Source organism: Equus asinus, chromosome 4 (genome assembly GCF_041296235.1).
Source record: "Equus asinus isolate D_3611 breed Donkey chromosome 4, EquAss-T2T_v2, whole genome shotgun sequence".
Classification (NCBI taxonomy): Eukaryota; Metazoa; Chordata; class Mammalia; order Perissodactyla; family Equidae; genus Equus; species Equus asinus.
Window position 1 is genome coordinate 69,218,745 of NC_091793.1, and position 20,747 is coordinate 69,239,491.

The 20,747-nt window shown below is 42.0% G+C and overlaps 1 protein-coding gene across 3 annotated transcripts in view; it reads left to right on the forward strand.

The window, feature by feature from the left end:
- The window catches only part of LOC123285311 (cilia- and flagella-associated protein 221-like), an 84,972-nt gene that overhangs the window by 17,209 nt on the left and 47,016 nt on the right, over nt 1-20,747 (forward strand). For all 3 annotated transcript variants that reach the window (XM_070507457.1, XM_070507458.1, XM_070507459.1), the window contains exon 7: nt 6,026-6,129. In XM_070507457.1, coding sequence (XP_070363558.1) covers nt 6,026-6,129 — 104 coding nt within the window. The remainder of the gene's footprint in view (nt 1-6,025; nt 6,130-20,747) is intronic.

A 20,747-nucleotide genomic window follows, 5' to 3' on the forward strand; every position in this document is an offset into this window, starting at 1 on the left:
ACAAGGGTGACTGGAGCATGCTGACCCGCTTGTTCTTTACCTCAGCCCTTACGTGGGTATGTGGAGCGGTAGTGAACTTGTGTTTTAAAACTGCTTCAAAACTGATATTCAGACAAAACGACTACAGCCACTCAACAAAGAAGAGTTTATCGGCTTGTTTTAAAACTGTCATAACGTGTGTCCCAAAGCTGGCTCAGCCTCAGTTCTTTCAGGAGTCTGCTGTACGTTTGGAAGACAAAGAATGTCACACAGATACATCATTGCTGTTCATATCTTTTGATCTGTAAATGATTTCTATATCAATGAGCAGTTGACAAAGGACAAAATTAATATCTAGAACTTACAAATTAATAAGAGAATAGAACAACCTCATAGAAAATTAGGCAAAGGATACGCACAGGCATAGAAGAGGAAACCCAGATGGTTATATATGGATAGAAGCTCAACCTCGAAGAAATGAAAATGAAAATAAAATGAGATACCATTCCACCTCTGTCAGGTTGGAAGCAGTTAAAATGCCTGAAAATCCCGTGTTGGCAAGCAACAGTGACTCGCACACGCTGCTGGTGCAAGTATAAAGAGGTCAAACGGCTTTGCAGAGCATTTTGGCCATATCTAGTAAAGCTGATATTTTTACTCTCCTGCTAACTAGCAATTCCATTTCTTGGTTATACCTGGAGTAGCTCTGGTGCAGATGCATAAGGAGTCACATACAAAGATTGTCGTCACCACTTTGCAATGGTGAAGAAGTGCGAACAGCCTAAATGCCCTTCAGCAAGAGAGTCATAAATAAGGAAGATATAGTCATATAGTGGAATACTCATCACTGGTTAAAATGAATGAATCATTTTTGTTTATAGTCATTTATCAATGTATCCTCATGCATCAATCTCAAAAGCATAGTGGTGAGCAAAGCTAGCAAGTTTTAGAACAATATTGTTGAAAACAAATAATACAATATTATATATTTTATGGGTACATGTCTATGTGGTGATATAAAAATGCAGGTGAATGACAGACAGTGACAGGATGGGGTCCCCCCTGGGGAGACAGGAAGGAGCAGAGGACGAGGCAGAGGAGTACAGGGAGTTTGAACTGTTCTGCAATGTTTTATTTCTTTAAAAATAAAACACTGAATACTCAAAGCAAAAAGATTTGCTTGAGCTTGGTAGTGGGCAAAGGGATCCTTATTTTATCATTCTCTGTATTTTTCTTTACATTTGGAATATTTCAGAAATTTTAAAAAGGTAATGAATTGAAAGCCAAATAAAAATGCTCTTGGCATAATTTTTAAAGCCACATTTGAACCACACTACATCCCCAAAATTGCTACTGAAAGACTTATTTCACTTTGCTCCAACAAATATTTACTGAGTGTTTAGTCTTTGTGGGACGCTGGGGTTTTGCTGAGGTCACCCCGGAGAAGCAAGTAGACTCAGCGCTGCCTTCGTGGGGCTCAGAGTCTCCCACGTAGACAGGTGCTGGGCTGTAAGGAGTGGGGCATCATGGGAAACAGACACACTGGGTCCGATGCCCAGAAGGCAGCAGACGAGCTGACCTGGCAACTCTGCTCTAAGTGTTACCTCACGAAATTGGGGTTCTCTTGCCCAGTGCTCATAAAAAAAGCCAATTATTATAGCATCAGCTTTTGGGAAAAGAAATGTAGCTTTATTTTGCGAGATCTGCAAGGAGACAGGAGGCATGTGCCCTCAGATCTGTCTCCCTGATCCAGGGCTTGGGTGCTACTTACGGGATGAGGGGCAGGGCAGTCTGAAGTGCGGGAATAGACGATTGGAGGCAGGGAGAAGTGAGGGAATTGATGATCTGCGCAGGCGTAGTCAAGCTTCACGGCTCTTCACAGGATGCGTGTTCACAAAATGGAGGCCTGACCGTGATCCGAGGGTGGAGTTTTTAGCTCCTTGACACCAAAAAGATCACTTATTGAGCATTTGCAAAGTCTCAGTCGATGAGTTGGTGATCTCAACTGGCCTCAAGTGGACAAGGGGTCTCAATTCCTGAAAGACAACTCTTAATTTTTTTAAAAGATTATTTTATTGAAGTCATGTTGGTTTATAACATTGTGTAGTTTCAAGAGGACATTACCATCTGTCAGTTTCTGTATAGACTGCATAGTGCCCACCACCAATAGTCTACTTTTTTTTTTTAAGATTTTATTTTTTTCCTTTTTCTCCCCGAAGACCCCCGATACATAGATGTATATTCTTAGTTTTGGGTCCTTCTAGTTGTGGCATATGGCATGCCACCTCAGCATGGCCTGATGAGCAGTGCCATGTCCATGCCCAGGATTCGAACCAGGGAAACCCCAGGCCACTGCAGCAGAGCACATGAACTTAACCACTCAGCCACAGGGCTGGCCCCACCAATAGTCTACTTTTTATCTTTCACCATACATATGTGCCCCTTTACCCCTTTTGTCTACCTCCCCCACCCCATTCCTCTCTGGTAATCATTAATCTGTTCTCTTTATCCATGTGTTTGTTTATCTTCCACATATGAGTGAAATCATACAGTGTTTGTCTTTCTCTGTTTCTCTTATTTCACTTAGCGTCATACCCTCAAGATCCATCCATATTGTCACAAATGGCATGATTTTTGTCATTTTTTATGGCTGAGTAGTATTCCAGTGTGTGTGTGTGTGTGTGTGTGTGTGTGTGTGTATATATATATATATATATATATATATATACACCCCACATCTTCTTGATCCCTTCATCCGACAATGGGCACTCGAGTTGCTTCTATGTCTTAGCTGTTGTGAATAATGCTGCAACGAACATAGGGCTGCATAAATCTCTTTGTATTGTTGATTTCATGCTCTTTGGATAAATACCCCGTAGTAGGATAGCTGGATTGTGTGGTATTTCAATTTTTAATTTTTTTGAGAAATCTCCATACTGTTTTCCATAGTGACTGCTCCACTTTGCATCCCACCGGCAGTGTATGAGGGTTCCCTTTTCTCCTCATCCTCTCCAACACCTGTTATTTCTTGTCTTGTTAATTATAGTCATTCTGAGGGGTGTGAGGTGGTATCTCATTGTAGTTTTGATTTGTGTTTCCCTAATAATTAGTGATGCTGAGCATCTTTTCATGTGCCTGTTGGCCATCTGTAGATCTTCTTTGGAAAAATGTCTGTTCATATACTATCCATTTTTTGATCGGGTTGTTTGTTTTTTTGTTGTTGAGTTGTATGAGTTCGTTATATATTTTGGAAATTAACCCCTTGTCAGATATATGATTTGCAAACATTTTCTCCCAGTTGGTGGGTTGTCTTTTTATTTTGTTCATGATTTTCTTTGCCTTGCAGAAGATTTTTAGTCTGATGTAGTCCCATTTTTAAATTTTTTCTTCTGTTTCCCTTGCCTGAGTAGACATGGTATTTGAAAAGATGCTGCTAAGCCTGATGTCAAAGAGTGTACTGTCTCTATTTTCTTCCAGGAGTTTTATGGTTTCAGGTCTTACCTTCAAGTCTTTGGTCCCTTTTGAGTTTATTTTTGTGTGTGGTGTAAGATAATGGCCTACTTTCATTCTTTTGCACATGGCTGCCCAGTTTTCCCAGCACCATTTGTTGGAGAGACTTTCTCCATTTTATGCTCTTGGCTCCTGTGTCAAAGATTAGTGGTCCATAGATGTATGGTTTTACTTCTGGGCTTTCAATTCTGTTCCATTATCTGTGTGTCTGTTTTTGTGCCAGTACTATGCTGTTTTGATTACTGTAGTATGCTGTAGCTTTGTAGTATGTTTTGAAGTCGCAGATTGTGATGCCTCCAGCTTTGTTCTTTTTTCTCAGCCTTGCTTTGGCTATTGGGTTTCTTTTGTTGTTCCATATAAATTTTAGAATTCTTTGTTCTATTTCTGTGAAGGATGTCTTTGGGATTCTGACTGGGATTGCATTGAATCTGTAGATTGCTCTAGGTAATATGGACATTTTAACTATATTTATTCTTCCAATCCATGTGCATGGAATGTCTTTCCATTTCTTTATGTCATCATTGATTTCTTTCAATAATGTCTTATAGTTTTCAGTGTATAGGTCTTTCACCTCCTTTGTTAAACTTATTCCCAGATATTTTATTCTTTTTGTTATGATTATAAATGGGATTGTATTCTCGACTTCTCTTTCTGCTAGTTTGTTATTAGTGTATGGAAATGCAACTGATTTTCATAAGTTGATTTTGTACCCTGCAATTTTGCTGTAGTTGTTGATTATTTCTACTAGTTTTCTGATGGATTCTTTAGGGTTTTCCAGATGTAGAATCATGTCATCAACAAACACCAAGAGTTTGACTTCTTCCTTTCCAATTTGGATACCTTTTATTTCTATTTCTTGCCTAATTGCTTTGTCCAAAACCTCCAGTATTATGTTGAAAAGGAGTGGCAAAAGCAGACACCCTTGTCTTGTTCCTGTTCTCAGAGGAATGGCTTTCAATTTTTCACCATTAAGTATGATGTTGGCTGTGGGTTTGTCATATATGGCCTTTATTATGTTGAGGTACTTTCCTTTTCTTGAGAGTTTTCTCAACTCTCATTTTCTTGAGAGTTTTTATCACAAATGATGTTGGATCTTGTCAAATGCTTTCTCTGCATCTATTGTGTTGATCATGTGATTTTTATTCCTCATTTTGTTAATGTGGTGTATCACATGGATTAATTTGTGAGTGTTGAACCATCTCTGTGTCCCTGGTATAAATTCCACTTGATCATGGTGTATGATCCTTTTACTGTATTGCTGTATTCACTTTGCCAATATTTTGTTGAGGATTCTTGCATCTATGTTCGTCAGTGATGTTGGCCTGTAACTTTGCTTCTTTGTGTTGTCCTTGCTGAAAGACAACTCTAAATTACTCTCTTGATAAGATGGGGTCAGTGGAACTGGTCCTGGAGGGCTAGCAGTTACACAAGTGATTACGATTACGTTCTCCCAGGAGTATGAACTGGGAAATGTGAGGGAGGAGAGCAGATGTCAGGGAGGGCCTCACCTGAAGTGTTAAGAGTTAGGAACCAACCTCTGGCTAGGAGGGCATGATTGGCCGTGAGAGCGCGGGAGTTATGAGGTGGAGAGGAGACGCACAGCCCCAAGGAGAAGGGAGGAAGCGCAAGGAAAAGCAGGGACAGAGAGTGTGGCTGAGTCACTTCAAAGAGGAGCTCAAGGTCCAGCTGATGAAAGGAGCCCAGATAACCTGCCCCAGCTCTGCACAGGATGCCAAGTGACAGCTGGAGAACTCTGCTTCTCCAGGCCTCGCTCATCCTGCAAACTCTGGCTGACCTGGGCTTGGTCTGATGGAAGGAGGGACATTAGGAGAAGCTCAGGGCTCTCTGAGAGATGCCACTGCTGCGGCAGCTCCTGTGGTGCCGTAGGCAACAACCTCAGACTTACTCAGAAGTCAGCCTTGTCTTGGGTGGGAGCGCATTTCTGGATACACAGACCCTCTCCGGGTCCTGTACTGGTTGTTGGACTTCTAACCAAATAAAGAATCTCTCGCATATTTCAAACACAACCCAAAGTGTGGTTTCTTCGAAGCAGCCTAGTTCCAGTTCTGTAAAGGCCAGGGCTCCCCAGGCTTTGCGTAGCACCTGTTTGTTCAGCGTGTCCTGGGTCCTCTGGGTCCTGCTGTGCGGCAGAGATGCCTTTTCCCTGTGGCTGTGAGTGTCCAACAGGACAAACCTGACAGTCCTCGAGTGGCAGCAAGGACAGGGGTATTGGAGTGTTGTTCCTCGGGACAGTTGCGGTGCATTAAATCTGGCTCTGCACCTTGGGCAGGACACGGACCCTCTCTTGTGCCTCAGCTTCCTCTTCTGCAGGTGAGGAAGTCATAGCACCCCTCACAGGAGCAGAGGAGTTAGTATCTGGGAGGTGTGTAGGATGGCTGACACCCAGGAATTATTGCTTTGGTGTTGACTGTCATCATTGTTGTGGTTTTCATCACGTAACATGAATCTGTATTCCTTGATACCAAAAGAGCTAGTTATAAAGAAAAACAATATTTTCTTCCTCTTTTTTTTGCAGCAAAAATTATGTTATTCCTTTGCAGTGCAGTAGCCCTGTAGATTTCGAGTTTCATATCACTTTGGTTCAGTCTCATCAAGCCTTTACTATCGAGCCAACATCAGGTAAGGAGAGTCAATATTTCAAGTTTCCAATCTCTCAGATCAAAGAGGATTTGGAAGATAGGTCTCAGATTATAAAAAAGAATAAGCCACATTTGAATATGTTATTTTCCAATGTACAACAGTAACAAATTTTATGTATCTAATATAATGTAAGTTGTAATTAGACACTTGGTGATAAGGACACTTTGGGATAATTTGTATCATGCTGATAATTTATAATGTCCAGGTCCATTTCTTCCAATGTCAAAATTTAGAATCAGAAGTTAATCTGTTCTAATTCTAGTTTTGGCTTTTGGTACATCTTTGGTTTTGTATTCACCTTTTAATTCAATTTCAGGTAAAATGGGAGTGTTATTTCTTCCCCAGCCTTCAGAGTCTTAGTGAAGGGTGTAATGAATTTGTCCCGCACGTGGGGAGGACAGTCGGTCTGTGCGTGCCCCGAAGGATAGAGAGCCCAATGATGCTCAGGACCTTTGAAAGTGGAATCTCCGCCTCGAGTAATTGCTGCTTCCCAGTTTCTGTCTCTTGATTCTGGGTTTGGGATTTAAATATCTGTCCACAGTGGTCTGCAGTGAATGCTAAAGTAATTTTGTTTTTATTTATGTTTTCATATTTATTGTGGTATCATTGACATACAAGATTATAAGATATTTTAAGTGTACAATCTGATGATTTGACATATGTGTACATTGTGAAAGGATTCCCTCATCAAGTTAACACATCCATCACCTGACATGGTTGTCTTTTTTTGGTAAGAACATTTAAGTTCTACTCTCTTAGCAAATTTCAGTTATACAGTACAGTGTTATCAACTATAGTCACCATGTTATACGTTAGATCCTCAGACCTTATTCATCTTATAACTGAAAGCTTGTACCCTTTTCCCAACCTCTCCCTTTTCCAAACCCCCTAAAACCCTGGCAACCACTTTTCTACTCTCTGTTTCTATGAGTTCAGCTTTTTTTCCTTCTAGATTCCACATATAACTGACACCATGCAGTATTTGCCTTTCTCTGGCTAGATTATTTCACTTAGCATAATGCCTTCCAGGATCAGACACGTTGTTGCAAACGGCAGGATTTCCTTCTTTTTAAGGCTGAATACTATTCCATTGTGTATATATATATATACACACACAATTGTTGATTTTTGTGTGTGGTGTAAGATAGTGGTTTAATTTCCTTCTTTTGCATGTGGCTGTCCAGTTTTCACAACACCGTTTATTAAAGAGACTACCCTTTTCCCATTGTATATTCTTGGCTGCTTTGTTGTAAATTAATTAACCATATGTGCATGAGTTTATTTCTGGGCTCTCTATTCTGTTCCATGGATCTAAGTGTCTGTTTTTATGCCACTACCATACTGTTTTTATTACTATAGCTCTGTAATATCGTTTGAAATCAAGAAGTGTGATGCCTCCAACTTTGTTCTTCCATCTCAAGATTGCTATAGGTATTCTGAGTCTTTCGTGGCTCCATGCAAATCTGAAGATTTTGTTCTATTTCTGTGAAAAAGCCCATTAGAATTTTGATAGGGATTGCATTAAATCTGTATATTGCTTTGGGTAGTATGGACATTTAACAATATAAATTCTTCCAAACCATGAACATGAAGTATCTTTCCATTTATTTGTGTCTTCTTCAGTTTCTTTCATCAATATCTTGTAGTTTTTAGTGTACAATTCTTTCACCTCCTTGGTTAAATTTATTCCTCATCACAAGGAGAAATTATTTTCTTTCCTTTTTATTGGATCTATATGAGATGATGGATGTTAACTAAACTATTGCTGTAATCATTTCACAATATATGTATAACAAACCATCATGCTGTACACCTTAAACTTATACAGTGATGTGTGTCAATTATTTTTCAATAATACTGGAAAAAAATTATTCCTGGTTTTTTATTCTTTTTGATGCTATTGTAAATGAGATTGTCTTCTTAATTTCACTTTCTGATAGTGCATTGGTGTATAGAAATGCCGCTGATTTTTCTATATTGATTTTGTATCCTGCAACTTTACTGAATTGGTTTATTAATTCTAGCAGGTTTTTTTGGTGAAGTCTTTAGGGTTTTCTATATATAATATCATGTCATCTGCAAATAGAGACAATTTTACTTCTTTCTTTCTGATTTGAATGCCGTTTATTTCTTTTTCTTGCCTGATTGCTTTGGCTAGGAATTCCAGTATTGTGTTGAATAGAAGTGGGGAGAGTAGGCATCCTTGTCTTGTTTATGATCTTAGAGGAAAAACTGTGAGCTCTTCACCATTGAGTATGATGTTAACTGTGGACTTGTCATACATGGTATTTATTATGTTGAGGTTCATTCCCTCTACACCCAGTTTGTTGAGAGTTTTTCACACAAAAGGATGTTGAATTTTGTCAAATGCTTTTTCTCCATCTATTGAGGTATTTGTGTGACTTTTATCCTTCAATTTATTAATGTGGTGTATCATATTGATTCATTTATGGATGTTGAACCATTCTTGTGTGCCTGGAATAAATCCCACTAGATCGTGGTGTATGATCCTTTCAATGTATTGTTGAACTTAGTTTGCTAATATTTTGTTGAGGATATTTGCAACTATGTTCATCAGGGATATTGGCCTGCAATTTTATTTTTTTGTAGTATCGTTGTCTGGCTTCAGGATCACTGTAGTGTTGGCCTCATAGATGAGTTTGGAAGTGTTCCATCCTCTGCTATTTTTTGGAAGAATTGGATAAAGATTAGTATTCGTTTTTAAATGTTTGGTAGAATTTACCAGTGAAACCATCTGGTCTTGGACTTCTGTTCTTTGGGAGGTTTTTGATTACTGATTCAATCTCCTTACTAATAATCAGTCTGTTCACATTTACTATTTCTTCATGATTCAGTTTTGGTATGTTGTATGTTTCTAGGAATTTATCCATTTCTTCTAGGTCATCCAATTTGTTGGCATGTAATTGTTCATAGTAGTCTCTTCTGATCCTTTGCATCTCTGTGGGTATCAGTTGTAATGTCTCCTCTTTCATTTATAATTTTATTTATTTGAATTCTCTCTCTTTTTCTCATGGTAAATCTAGTTAAAGATTTTTCTATTTTGTTTATCTTTTTAAAAAAACAGCTCTTAATTTCATTGATCTTTCCTGTTGTCTTTTTAGTCTCTATTTCATTTATTTCCACTTTGATCTTTCTTATTTCTTTCCTTCTACTGACTTTAGGTGTAGTTTATTCTTCTCTTTCTGGCTCCTTGAGGTATAAAGTTAGATTATTTGAGATCTTTCTCTTTTCTTAATGTAGGTGTTCACCACTATAGACTTCCCTCTTAGAACTGCTTTTGCTGCATCCCATAAGTTTTGGTATGTTGTGTTTCCGTTTTTAATTCCATTTCTCAAGATATTTTTTGATTTCATGTTTCACCCATTGGTTGTTCAGCAACGTGTTGTCTAATCTCCACATATTTGTGAATTTTCCAGTTTTCTTCTTGTAATTGATTTTTAATTTCATACCATTGTGGTTGGAAAACTGCTTGATGTGATTTCAGTTTTCTTAAATTTATTAAGACTTGTTCGGTGACTAATATATGATCTACCCTGGAGAATGTTTCATGTGTGCTTGAGAAGAATGTAAATTCTGTTGCTTTTGGATAGAATGTTCTGTAGATGTCTGTCAGGTCCACCTCATCTAACATGTGGTTTAAGTCCAATTTCCCTTATTGATTTTCTGTCTGGATGAACTATCATTGTTGAAAGTGGGGTACTGAAGTCCCCTGCTGTTGTATTGTTGTCTCTTTCTCCCTTCAGATCTGTTGATATTTGCTTTATAAATTCAGGTTCTCCTATGTTGTTGTGTAAAATATACAAATGTTGTATCCTCTTGATGCATTGACCCCTTTATCATTATATAATGACCTTCAGGTCTCTTCTTACAGTCTTTGGCTTAAAGTCTATTTTGTCTGATGTAAGTATAGCTACCCCTGCTTTCTTTTGGTTTCCATTTGCATGAAGTATTTTCTTCCATTCCTTCACTTTCGCTACACTATGTGTGTCCTTAAAGCTGAAGTGTGTCTCTGGTAAGCAGCATATAGTTGGGTCTTGTTTTTTATACATTCAGCCACTCTGTTGTTTGAAGAATTTACTGCATTTACTTTTAAAATAATTATTGATAGATATGGAGTTAGTATTGCCATTTTGTTAATTGTTTTCTGGTTGTTTTGTAATTCCTTTGTTCCTTTCTTCCCTCTTGCCTTCTTTGTTTGTGATTTGATGATTTCGTAGTTGTATGCTTCATTCCTGTATCTTTTGTGTATCAACTATAGGTTTCTGTTTGGTGGTTACCATGGGGCTTACATACAACATCATATTTATATAACAGTCTATTTTAAGCTGATAACACATTTTTACTTTGAATACATCAAAGGCTCTACATTTTTACACTACCCCTGTCACATTTTATGTTTCTGATGTCACAGTTTACATCTTTTTACATTGTGTATCCATTAACAAATTTTGTAGTTATAGTTATTTTTAATATTTTATCTTTTAACCTTCTTACTAGAGTTATGATTTATCCACCATTATTACAAGATTAGAGTATTCTCAATTTATATATTTACCTTCACCAATGAGTTTCCTACGTTCATGTTTTCCTGTTGCCAATTAGTGTCCTTTCATTTCAGCTTGAAGAACTCCCTTGAACATTTCTTATAAGGTTAATATAGTGCTGATGAGCTTCTTCAGCTTTTGTTGCCCGGAAAACTCTTGATTTCTCCTTTGACTCTGAAGGACAGCTTTGCTGGGTAGAGCATTCTTAGTTGGCAGTTTTTTTCTTTCAGCACTTTGAATATATCATCCCACTCCCTCCAGGCCTACAAAGTTTTTGTGGAAAAATCCACTTATATTCTTATGGGGGCTTGCATAAGAACAAGTTGCTTTTCTCTTACTGCTTTTAAGATTCTCTCTTTGTCTTTAATTTTTGACAGTTTAATTATAACGTGGCTTGGTCTGGGTCCAAAGAGAGAATCCAAAGAATTTGTCCTTTTTGATGCTCTCTGGGCTTCCTGAATCTGCATGTATCTTTCCTTCCCTGATTGGGGAAGTTTTCAGCCATTATTTCTTTAAATAAACTTCCTGCCCCTTCTCTTCTCCTTCCAAGCCCCCTATAATGCATATATCGGTCCAATTATAGTGTCCCATGAGTCCCTTAAACTATCTTTACTCTTTTTCCTTCTTTTTGTCTTTTACTCCTCTGGTCGGATGAATCCCACTGCCTTGCCTTCAGGGTCACTGATCGCTTTTTATGCCTGACCTAGCATAGCGTTGAACCCTTCTGTTGAATTTTTCAGTTCAGGTATTATATTCTCCAGCACTGTCACTTCTGTTTGGTGCTTTTTTATATTTTGTATCTCTCTGTTGAAATTCTCCCTTTGTTCGTGCATGGCTCTCTTAACCTTTGTGAGCATCTTTATGACCTTTATTTTGAATTCTCTATCAGGTAAATCACTTATCTCCATTTCATTAAGATCTGTTTCTGGAGATTCATCTTGTTCTTTTGTTAGGAACGTATTTCTTTGTTTCTTCGTGGTACTTACTTTCTATGTTGGTTTCTGCACACTAGATAAAACAGCCACCTCTCCCCATCTTGACAGAGTGGTCTTGTGCAGGAGATGAACCTTGCCAGTCAGCCTGGCCCAAGCTCCTAGTTGTCTCAAACCTTTATGATTGTCCAAGCCGTCTTTTTTGTTCTTAGTGGCTCCGAGTAGCTGAGGGAGTCCCAAGACTTGTTGGTGTCCCAAAGAGAAGGATCACACTCAGCACCCAGATGCAGGATGATTAAAAGCTGGGCCCTCAGGTAGCAGCTGGGAAAGTGTGTAGTCAAGCCCCTTCCAGTGAGAAACTGGGTGACAGGCGTCTTTGTCTACTCCTTCAGTGCTGGGTTTGGGTGTATAACCTTGGAGGTGGTGCTCTTTCTCCCATTAAAAACTGCTTCTTGGGGCCAGCCCAGTGGTGTAGTGGTTAAGTTCATGTATTCCGCTTTGGTGGCCCAGGGTTCATAGGTTTGGATCCCGGGCACAGACCTAGCACCGCTCATCAAGCCGTGCTGTGGTGGCGTCCCACATAAAATAGAGGAAGCTTGGCACAGATGTTAACTCAGCAATAATCTTCCTCAAGCAAAAAGGAAGATTGGCAACAGATGTTAGCTCAGGGCAAATCTTCCTCACATGCACAGAAAAACACTGCTTTTTGTTTTCTACAGTCCTAAAGGTCTCATGAATGAAATCCCTGTTGGCTGTCAGAGCCAGGCAATCCAGGGACCCATCCCTCAGGCAGCAGTCACAAAAGCTGCAGTGTAGACGTGTGTATAAAGGTCCTTTCAGGGAGATACTGGCAACTTGGAGTGGGCTGGAGGGAGAAGGCAGGGGAGGTGTCTGCTGGCTTCTCCTCTCTCTGAGAAGATTGCAGCCAGCCCCTAGATGCAGCTCCATTTGAAGCCTGGTCCTCAGGCAGCAGCTCTTAGAGTACGCAGATCAGCCTCTTTCAGGGAGACTGAGAGATGGGCATTTGTGCCTACTGCCCCTGAGCTCAGCCCTGGGGAAACAGCCACAGCAAGTGCTTGTGTGTCCATTCAGAACTGCTTCTTTGTTTGCTGCAGTCTGTGTGTGGGTCTCGTGGACACACACCCTGTTGGGTTTTAGAGCTAGGTGTTTTGGGGACCCATCCCTCAGGTGTGAATCTTAAAAGTTAGGGAGCAGGCCAGCCCCAGTTGCCTAGTGGTTAAGTTCAGCATGCTCTGCTTCAGCAGCCCAGGTTCAGTTCCTGGGCACAGACCTACATTGCTCGTCTGTCAGTGGCCATGCTGTGGTAGTGGCTCACAGACAAAAAAAGGAAGGTTGGCAGCAGATGTTAGCACGGGGTGAATCTTCCTCAGCAAAAAAAAAGAAAAAGTTGGAGGTCTAAAAGTGGAGTCCAAACCTGTTGCCCCTCAGGGAGAAGCTGAGAGGTGGCGATTCCCTCCCTATTGTGTGGCGCCTGCTGGAGGCGGGGTTTATGAGGAGTGTGTCTCAGCCTTTCCTACCCATGTTGATGTGGGTGTTTTCTCCTTCAACAATGTGCAGCAGTCATTCGGCTAGTTTCTGGATCTCTTTTAGAGGGAATTGCTCTGTGTGTAGCTTTGCATTCAGTGTGTTCACGGTGGGAAGACGGTCAGAAGCCTCCTAGGTCACCATCTGGGTCGCCTCCCTGTTTTTGTATTTAAACGTCTGGGTAGTTACCCATTTGTTTACACATCTTTCATCATCGCAAATGCATATTTTGTCCAACCAATGAGTGTTCAAAGTAGAAACTTTGAATTATTTATAAATTATGAAATGTGTTTAGATTATTTTCTAGAGAACCAGAAGCCATTCTGAGATTTTAAAATATAAGGTAGCTACTATTTATATTGCAAAAAAAGACTTGATTCTCTTTCCAGAGAGGAGAGGTTTATTGTTTTCAAATGTTTGGGCTTTAAAAAGAAGGGAAAATATAATAAACAAGATAATATTTCTGAGTTTCAGTACAATTGATGTTCTTACAATAGACCTTTTGGTAGAATAATAATAGTAATACTCAGTGACTCTGTGTCAGGCACTACTCTAATGCTAGATATAGATACATGTATGCATTATATATATGTGTGTATGTGTGTGTCTATATTTATATATGTATGTATACACACATATACATTTAATCTGCACCACAACCATATAAGGTTGGCACAATTATTATTTCTATTTTGTAGGAAGAGAAATAAGGCACAGAGAGGTTAAATAACTCATCCAAGGACACTTAGTAGTAAAAGGCAGAGGTGAGATTTGAACCCATTCAGTCCAAAGTCTACACACTGCCTTATAAGGTACAAATTGAATTTTCACCTTAACTCAGGGAGGTTGTAAAAATGTGACCTATAAGCTGGGTCAGTAGAGTGAGCTAGCTCCCGTGATCTTCGCTAGACTCTGCTTGGAGAAGTAGAGATCGTAGCAAGAAAGAGGAGGTAATTGTGCCCCCCCTGGACCATCAGACCACCCTGGACCTCGGGGATTGTCCCTGAGAGCCACACTCTAAGACAGATCCAAATAAATCCTGGTGAAAGGATGTCGGGGCCAGTGAGGGAGTGGGGATGGAGGGCCTCAGAGAGAACAAGGCATTGGAGGCAGGCTAGCTGTGTGGATAATGGGAACCTCTGTGGTGTGGGAAGGAATAGGCTTGTGCCGTGTGGCCCATAGGGTACACCTAGAGCCAGGGCATCGTCAGACACGCCCGAAGGTGGATTCACGGCTCGTCAAGTAGCTGGTCCACCATCACCAAAGACTAGTGGGAATGTGCAAAGGGGAGTCAGACATTGGGTGGAGGCTTAAAGGAGATCAGTGCCCCCACATTTTAAACACTTGTGAAATGACAATGCCCAGGGACCCATCCCTGATGACTGGGGTTTAGTAGCTCAGCAAAGGGCCTGGTTGTCTGTCCTTGTGACAAGCACCAGGTGATTCTGAGACGGACATTCCTCAGAGTGGAGTTTGGGAGTCGCTGGACGAGTCTCACTCGTTACGTCCTGCCCCCTGATGGTCTGTAGTCTGTTCAGTCCCCAGAGAGAAGGGAGCCATGAAGAATTCAGAGCAGTTGGATTGGAGCTGATTTCAGGAAGGTCAGTGCAGCTGCTGTGTGCAGCTGGGACTGAGGGGGTACAGGCGGGAGCCCAGGCAGTCGCTGTGCTGGGAGTGAAGTACTGTAGGCCTTGAAGCCTGAGCTAAGCTGGTGTCGAAGGCAAGGAAACGGAAAGGGGAATTTGGGGGACAGTTAGAGATTCTTAGACGAAGCCATACTTCTCTGAAAAACTGCATCCTAAGACACAGAATATTAATTTACCAGAAGGGTTTTGAAACACAACCTGTCCAAAACATGGGGACTGTGCACATGAGCAAATACAGATTGAGCGTAGATGAGTAACAACTTTTCGTGAAGCACTTTAAAAAAACTATGCAGGACGTTTCCCCAGTGCACAGATTATAAATCGCACAGCCACATAATTCGCGAGCTGCTTTGTCCGATCCATCTGATAGGCTTTTCTGGTTGTTCTGGTGCTTTGTTTGTGGCATGTCTTTTAAAGTCCTCCTTTAACTGAAATTAAATCGAACATACCACTTTGGAGTCAAAGAGAGAGAGGTGAGAGCTAGGGACGTGAATTTAGGCATCGCCCGGGTATTGATGGAACGCACAGCCGTGGGACTGAGAATGAGTCACCCAGGGAGTGAGTGTGGCTGGAGAAGAGAAGCGGCTGAGGACCAGGCCCTGAGCACACAGCACTCAGAGGACAGTAAGGGGAAGTGGGCCAGGACGGAGACCAAGGAGGAGAATCAGGGGAGTGTGGCGCAAGAGGAGACACGAGAGCGTGAGTGAATGGATGAAGACTCGAGGGCAAGCCGGGGCGCTTGGACTTTGGGGATCCTGCCTTTGTGATTTTAAATGGCCTGCATTATGTAGACGGTCTTGCTAATGTGGCTTTATGAACTGGCCTCCCAGGCCGGACCCTTCAGACTCCGCAGTAGCTATTTTATGAGGCGAGTGCATCCCTTCGTCTCTCAGGCATTTCCTTCCTTTGGTTTCCGGTTTTGTTGAGGTACCAATGCATCTTTTCCATTTTGTTGATGTGTCAGTGCATCTGTCCTACTTTTGAGGCTATAGAATTCAGTGGTGACTTTTCGTCACCTGCAGTAAAAAGCCTTGGCTGCGTGGACAGTGGATGCTGTGGTTCAGGTGTGTGGAGCCCCGGCAGCTCTGGGCTTTCCTGACGTGCCAGGCATCTAGCTGGACAAATAGGCCTTATGGTTGGACAGTCATGGATCACTTTTTGGCGAGGAAGTCATTATTGCCTCCATTTTACAAACTGGGCCCAAATAGGCTGAGAACCACGGGCTAAGCTTATGCATCAGCATGTATATCTGTAGACACTGTTTCGGGCACATCTTTGGTAACCGACTGTCTAAAGGCTGTGGAGACACCCATAGTCTGTGAGGTCGTAAAGCAGCATCTTCTCTAGGAACTAGAAGCATTGTCCGTCCAGGCCTGCCAGGCATTTTGTGCTCTGCTTGCCAAATGAAGAAATTTGAATAAAGCTAATTCCATTTACAAGATATGAATCTGACATAGTGCCCTCAACTTTAACTCAACTGGCTATTTGCCCACTGGGCATCCCTAAGATGCATGTGTGCACTATAGCTGTCAGAAGCCGGATCTGCTGTTGGTGCCAAGATGTTCCTGAGACTGGGGAAAAGGAGTGAAGGGTTTTGAGAGCTTCCTTATACTGCTGACAAGAAATCATGTCCAACTAAAACATCCAGAACACTCTGTTGATCATTTTGAAAGAGCCAGCCATACATCACTTTGGCCAAGATCTTATTAGCATTGGAGACCAGCCAAATGCCACAAAAAAAATTGTTGAATTTGTTTACTTTTGACCACTTTGAGATCCTGGACATTTGCTTGGTGTCGCATATGCTCAGGAAGAATGCATGCAATTCATATAAATGGTAAATGGTAGCGTAAAGTGGATAGTTAAGCAAGAGTTCCTGGGGCCTATTGCTCAGTTCCTATATAAAGTTTCAATCCTTTCATTCTTTTTTTTTTTCTATTATGAGGGATATATCAGCCATTTGCAAATAATTTTATATTTTGCATTTTCTTCTGAAATGCAAGTTTCTTACAGCTTTATATTGATTTGGGAGTAATCCCAGCCCCGTGCTTTGGCCTCAGACCACTGTTTGGTTGTAGAGGTCATCCATTGGCCCAGGGCCACTAACCCAGCAGGCAGCGCATCCCAGCAAAGAGCAAATTCTGCTTCCCCAGAGTGAGCACTAGGACGCCGTGAACACGGCACCCTACCTGTCAAAGTCCGAGGCGCCTCTGTGCACCGCCTACTCTGGGTGGCTTGACTGGACTCGACCCCTAGTCGCATCACGTCATCTCCTTTGGACTCAGTCATCCTCCTGCGAAAGCTGCCACGGTGCTGCTCACACCCCAGCATTTTCCTACTTAGGTTTTAGAACGAAGAGAGTGTTAACCCCTTTTTGCCTCTTTCTCCTCCAAAGGCCCCTTGACCCCTGGCTGAGGTATTTTAGCATGTAACCTTTGTGGTCCATGGGCAAAGCCATTCCTTCCAGGCAGAAGTACGCCCTGCTTCTCCTCCTCGTGTCACTGTACACCTGTGGACCCTGAGAGAGAAGACCCCAAACCCCAGCACAAACTGTGCAGGGGACAGGTCAGGATCGTCAAGGGGATGGCCAGACCTTTGGACCTCAGCACGCGAAGCAGGCCCCCATGAGATGTTTCTTACTGGTGCTTAGGACCGTCATGAATAGCTCGGTGCAGAAAATACATGCTGAGTCTATGGTTCATAGAGAAGTGGAGACATGCAGAGACACCGCTGCTGAGTGATAGGAATGAGGGAGATACACCAGCAAAGTGCCTCTGCTAACCTCCCAGTTCAGCAACTGGGAAAGTAGCAGGGGCCACACATGGGGGTGGGAAAGAATGCTCAGAAGAAGCAAAATCAGGAGATCAAACATTTTTATGACTTTCTAAAGCACCAAACCTAATGGCGAGGAAGTGAGACCGTTTACATATCAAATGCAGATGGGTTCCCTATGTCCCTGATTTACGGACGTAGGTAATTAATTTATAGTGGCCTACTGAAGTGAGCAGGAGAGCTAGACAGGCAGGTGCGATTCTTTATGCACAGTGTCACATTGGCAGCAATGCCGCATTTTACTCGGCACTCCGTATATCCTCGATGGGGGCAGTTGTCGTACATAGTGTGGCTGGCATAGTGTTAATAATCGCTCCCACCTGCTAATTGTTAACCACATGCTGGGCGCTGCACCAAGCACATCGCATGCACTGCCTCGTCACATCCTATAACTCTATGAGGAGGGAGCTATTATCATCATCACCCTTTACAGCTGAGGGCTGTGGGGCTCAGAGAGGCCAGATGACTTGCCCGAGGCAACAGGGTCTGTCTGACTTTAGACTCAAGCTCTCAACCACTGCCCTAAGCTGGAAGAGTAGCGATCCCAGGATGCCTTGAAATAAGAGGGGGAGATAGTATTGTGTCACAGACTAAGAGTAAGGAAAATTCTATTTTGTGAGTGAAAAGTTAGAGAAACTAATAATAGCTCTCAACCAGGTCATGAAGATTCTTTTTGTCCTCAGGGGTCCTGGTATCTCCTGTTAAAGATGACCATTTGGTGGCGTGTCAGTCTGGGCTTCCTGAGCTCAGCTGACCACGGCAGTGTCCAGTGAACTTCACTAAGCACAGTGTCTGTACCTTGGCCAAACTCTGTACCTCTACTGCCCATCCAGAAGCGCCGGTCCCGGTGAGGCCCCGAGAGAGGCCAGGATGGCTTGGCCCAGCCCTTTATCCCACGGGGAAAGTCTGTCTTCCTGCAGCCTGGGAGAAAACGCCAGCTCTGATCACAGGAGAGCAGCCCTGGCTGTGGGTCCCACAGGGCTGGTCTGGGAAGGGTGCTATGCCACCAAACAGGCAACAGCAACAACGGAGGGCAAAAAGAATAGCTCTCCGTGTAAATAAGTGTGGGAGATATTGGGTTAAATAACATAAATATGTTTCCTTAAGAAGTGGCTTTATAAAAATGAAATTTATTTGTTTTGAAAAACTCAAGCACTGCAAAAAAGTACAAAATCTAGTTGAAAAGTATTTCCCAGAATCTCACCAGCCCTGAAATAACCGTCATTAACATTTGTTGAACTCTGTTGCAGACACTGCTCTGTGCTTATGTACAAAGAGAAGAAGGGAAGGGACGCGAGATGCATACAATGCTACAGAGACAGACAAAAATATTAGAAAAATGGGGCTGTATTCTATGTAAAAGTACTGGGTTTGTTACTTGATATTGATTGAAGAAAAGCTGACTGAAGGTGAAGCTGAAGGAATTGACGGCCTTCCTTGATATTAATATTCATTTCTAAAATTTACTACTAAAATTAAGAAAAGAGATTCTGAAAACATTTAAGAGGTCAGAGCCCCTGCCTTCTTCAACTGCGTGCTTCCACTTCAGCTGGAACGTTGGCTGTGGAAGAAAGAAGGAGCAGCCACGTGTGCGCTTTCTCTCCTTACAACTCCCAGTTGCATTATAGTATCTTATCTGGATCTATAGCATTGACGTTCTGTTTCGTGGCCATAAATGCCGCAGTTACTTAGTTTCTGTTTAAGTGGAACCAAGTGGAAGTGGAAGGTCTTCCCCTTCGTTCTTGGTTTCATGTTTTCTCCATGCCCAGGCTCTTTATCTCAGCTCTTTTTCTGGTCGTCTGGATTTTGTCATCTGGTGGCTTGTTAACCACGGGTTCCCGGGGGCTGCACACCTAGAGTGTGTGTTTGAGATCGTCTCTCTGCTGCCTGTGATCGTCAAGGACAACTTGACTGGATATAAAAGTCTTGCTTTGCAACTTTGTTCACCTCAGAACTTTGTAGACATTGCTTGCTTCCCCTCTGCTTTGAATTTGCTAGGAATCCAGAGGCTGGTCTGAATCTTTCCCCATCCTAGTAAATTCTGGATGCCCTTAGAATTCTTTTTTTCCCCCCAGTCTTGAGGTTAAGTAATTTACCAGGATATATATTGGTGTTGCTCTGTGTCGTTTTTTTCCCCCGGAACACGCCATGTCCTTTCAATCTGGAGAAAAACGACGTTCGTTAGTTTAGGAAATCTTTCAACTGTTAAAACTTTGAATATTTTAATCTTCTGTTTGCTCTTTTCTCTTCCTCAGGAATATCTGTTATGTGTGTATGTTGGTTATCCTTTGCCCTCAGTATCTATTATCTTCTTTAAAATAATTTCATGTTGTCTGGATTCCTCATTCCTAGCTGCCACGTCTCTGTGTTCAGCACCTGCCTGTGTGCATGTGTGTGTTTGTGTGTGTGTGCCTTCCGATGCAGTTTCTACCTCACTGACAGTTCCTTTGCTTTTTTTCATTTGTTTCCTGAGCTCCACCGACGTTCTTTTCATCTCCTTCTAGTGTGTTCTAATAGTGCTTCCTTGAATTCTGGTGACTCCTCTTGTGACAAATCATGCTGTCTGTAATCTCTTTAGGACTCTGGTGACCACCTGCATTCTGAGGTCATCCTCTTGTGATGTGTGTTCTTCACTTGATTTGTCTTATGTTCCTTTCCTCTTTCAAAATGTATTAATTTTTTTTTTTGAGGAACATTAGCCCTGAGCTAACATCTGCCGCCAATCCTCCTCTTTTTGCTGAGGAAGACTGGCCCTGAGCTAACATCCGTGCCCATCTTCCTCTACTTTATATGTGGGATGCCTGCCACAGCATGGCTTGACAAGAGGTGTGTGGGTCCGCAACCAGGATCTGAACCGGTGAACTCCAGGCCGCCGAAGCAGAACATGCAAACTTAACCACTGGGCAGTGGGGCTGGCCCCAGAAATGTATTAAGAACTCAAATGTCTCAAGTATAAAGTTTTTCCAACAAGTATTTCCTTTTCTTGACGTGTGTGTGTGTGTGTGTGTGCACGTGTGTGAGGAAGATTGGCCCTGAGCTATATCTGTTGCCAATCTTCCTCCTTTTGCTTACTTGAG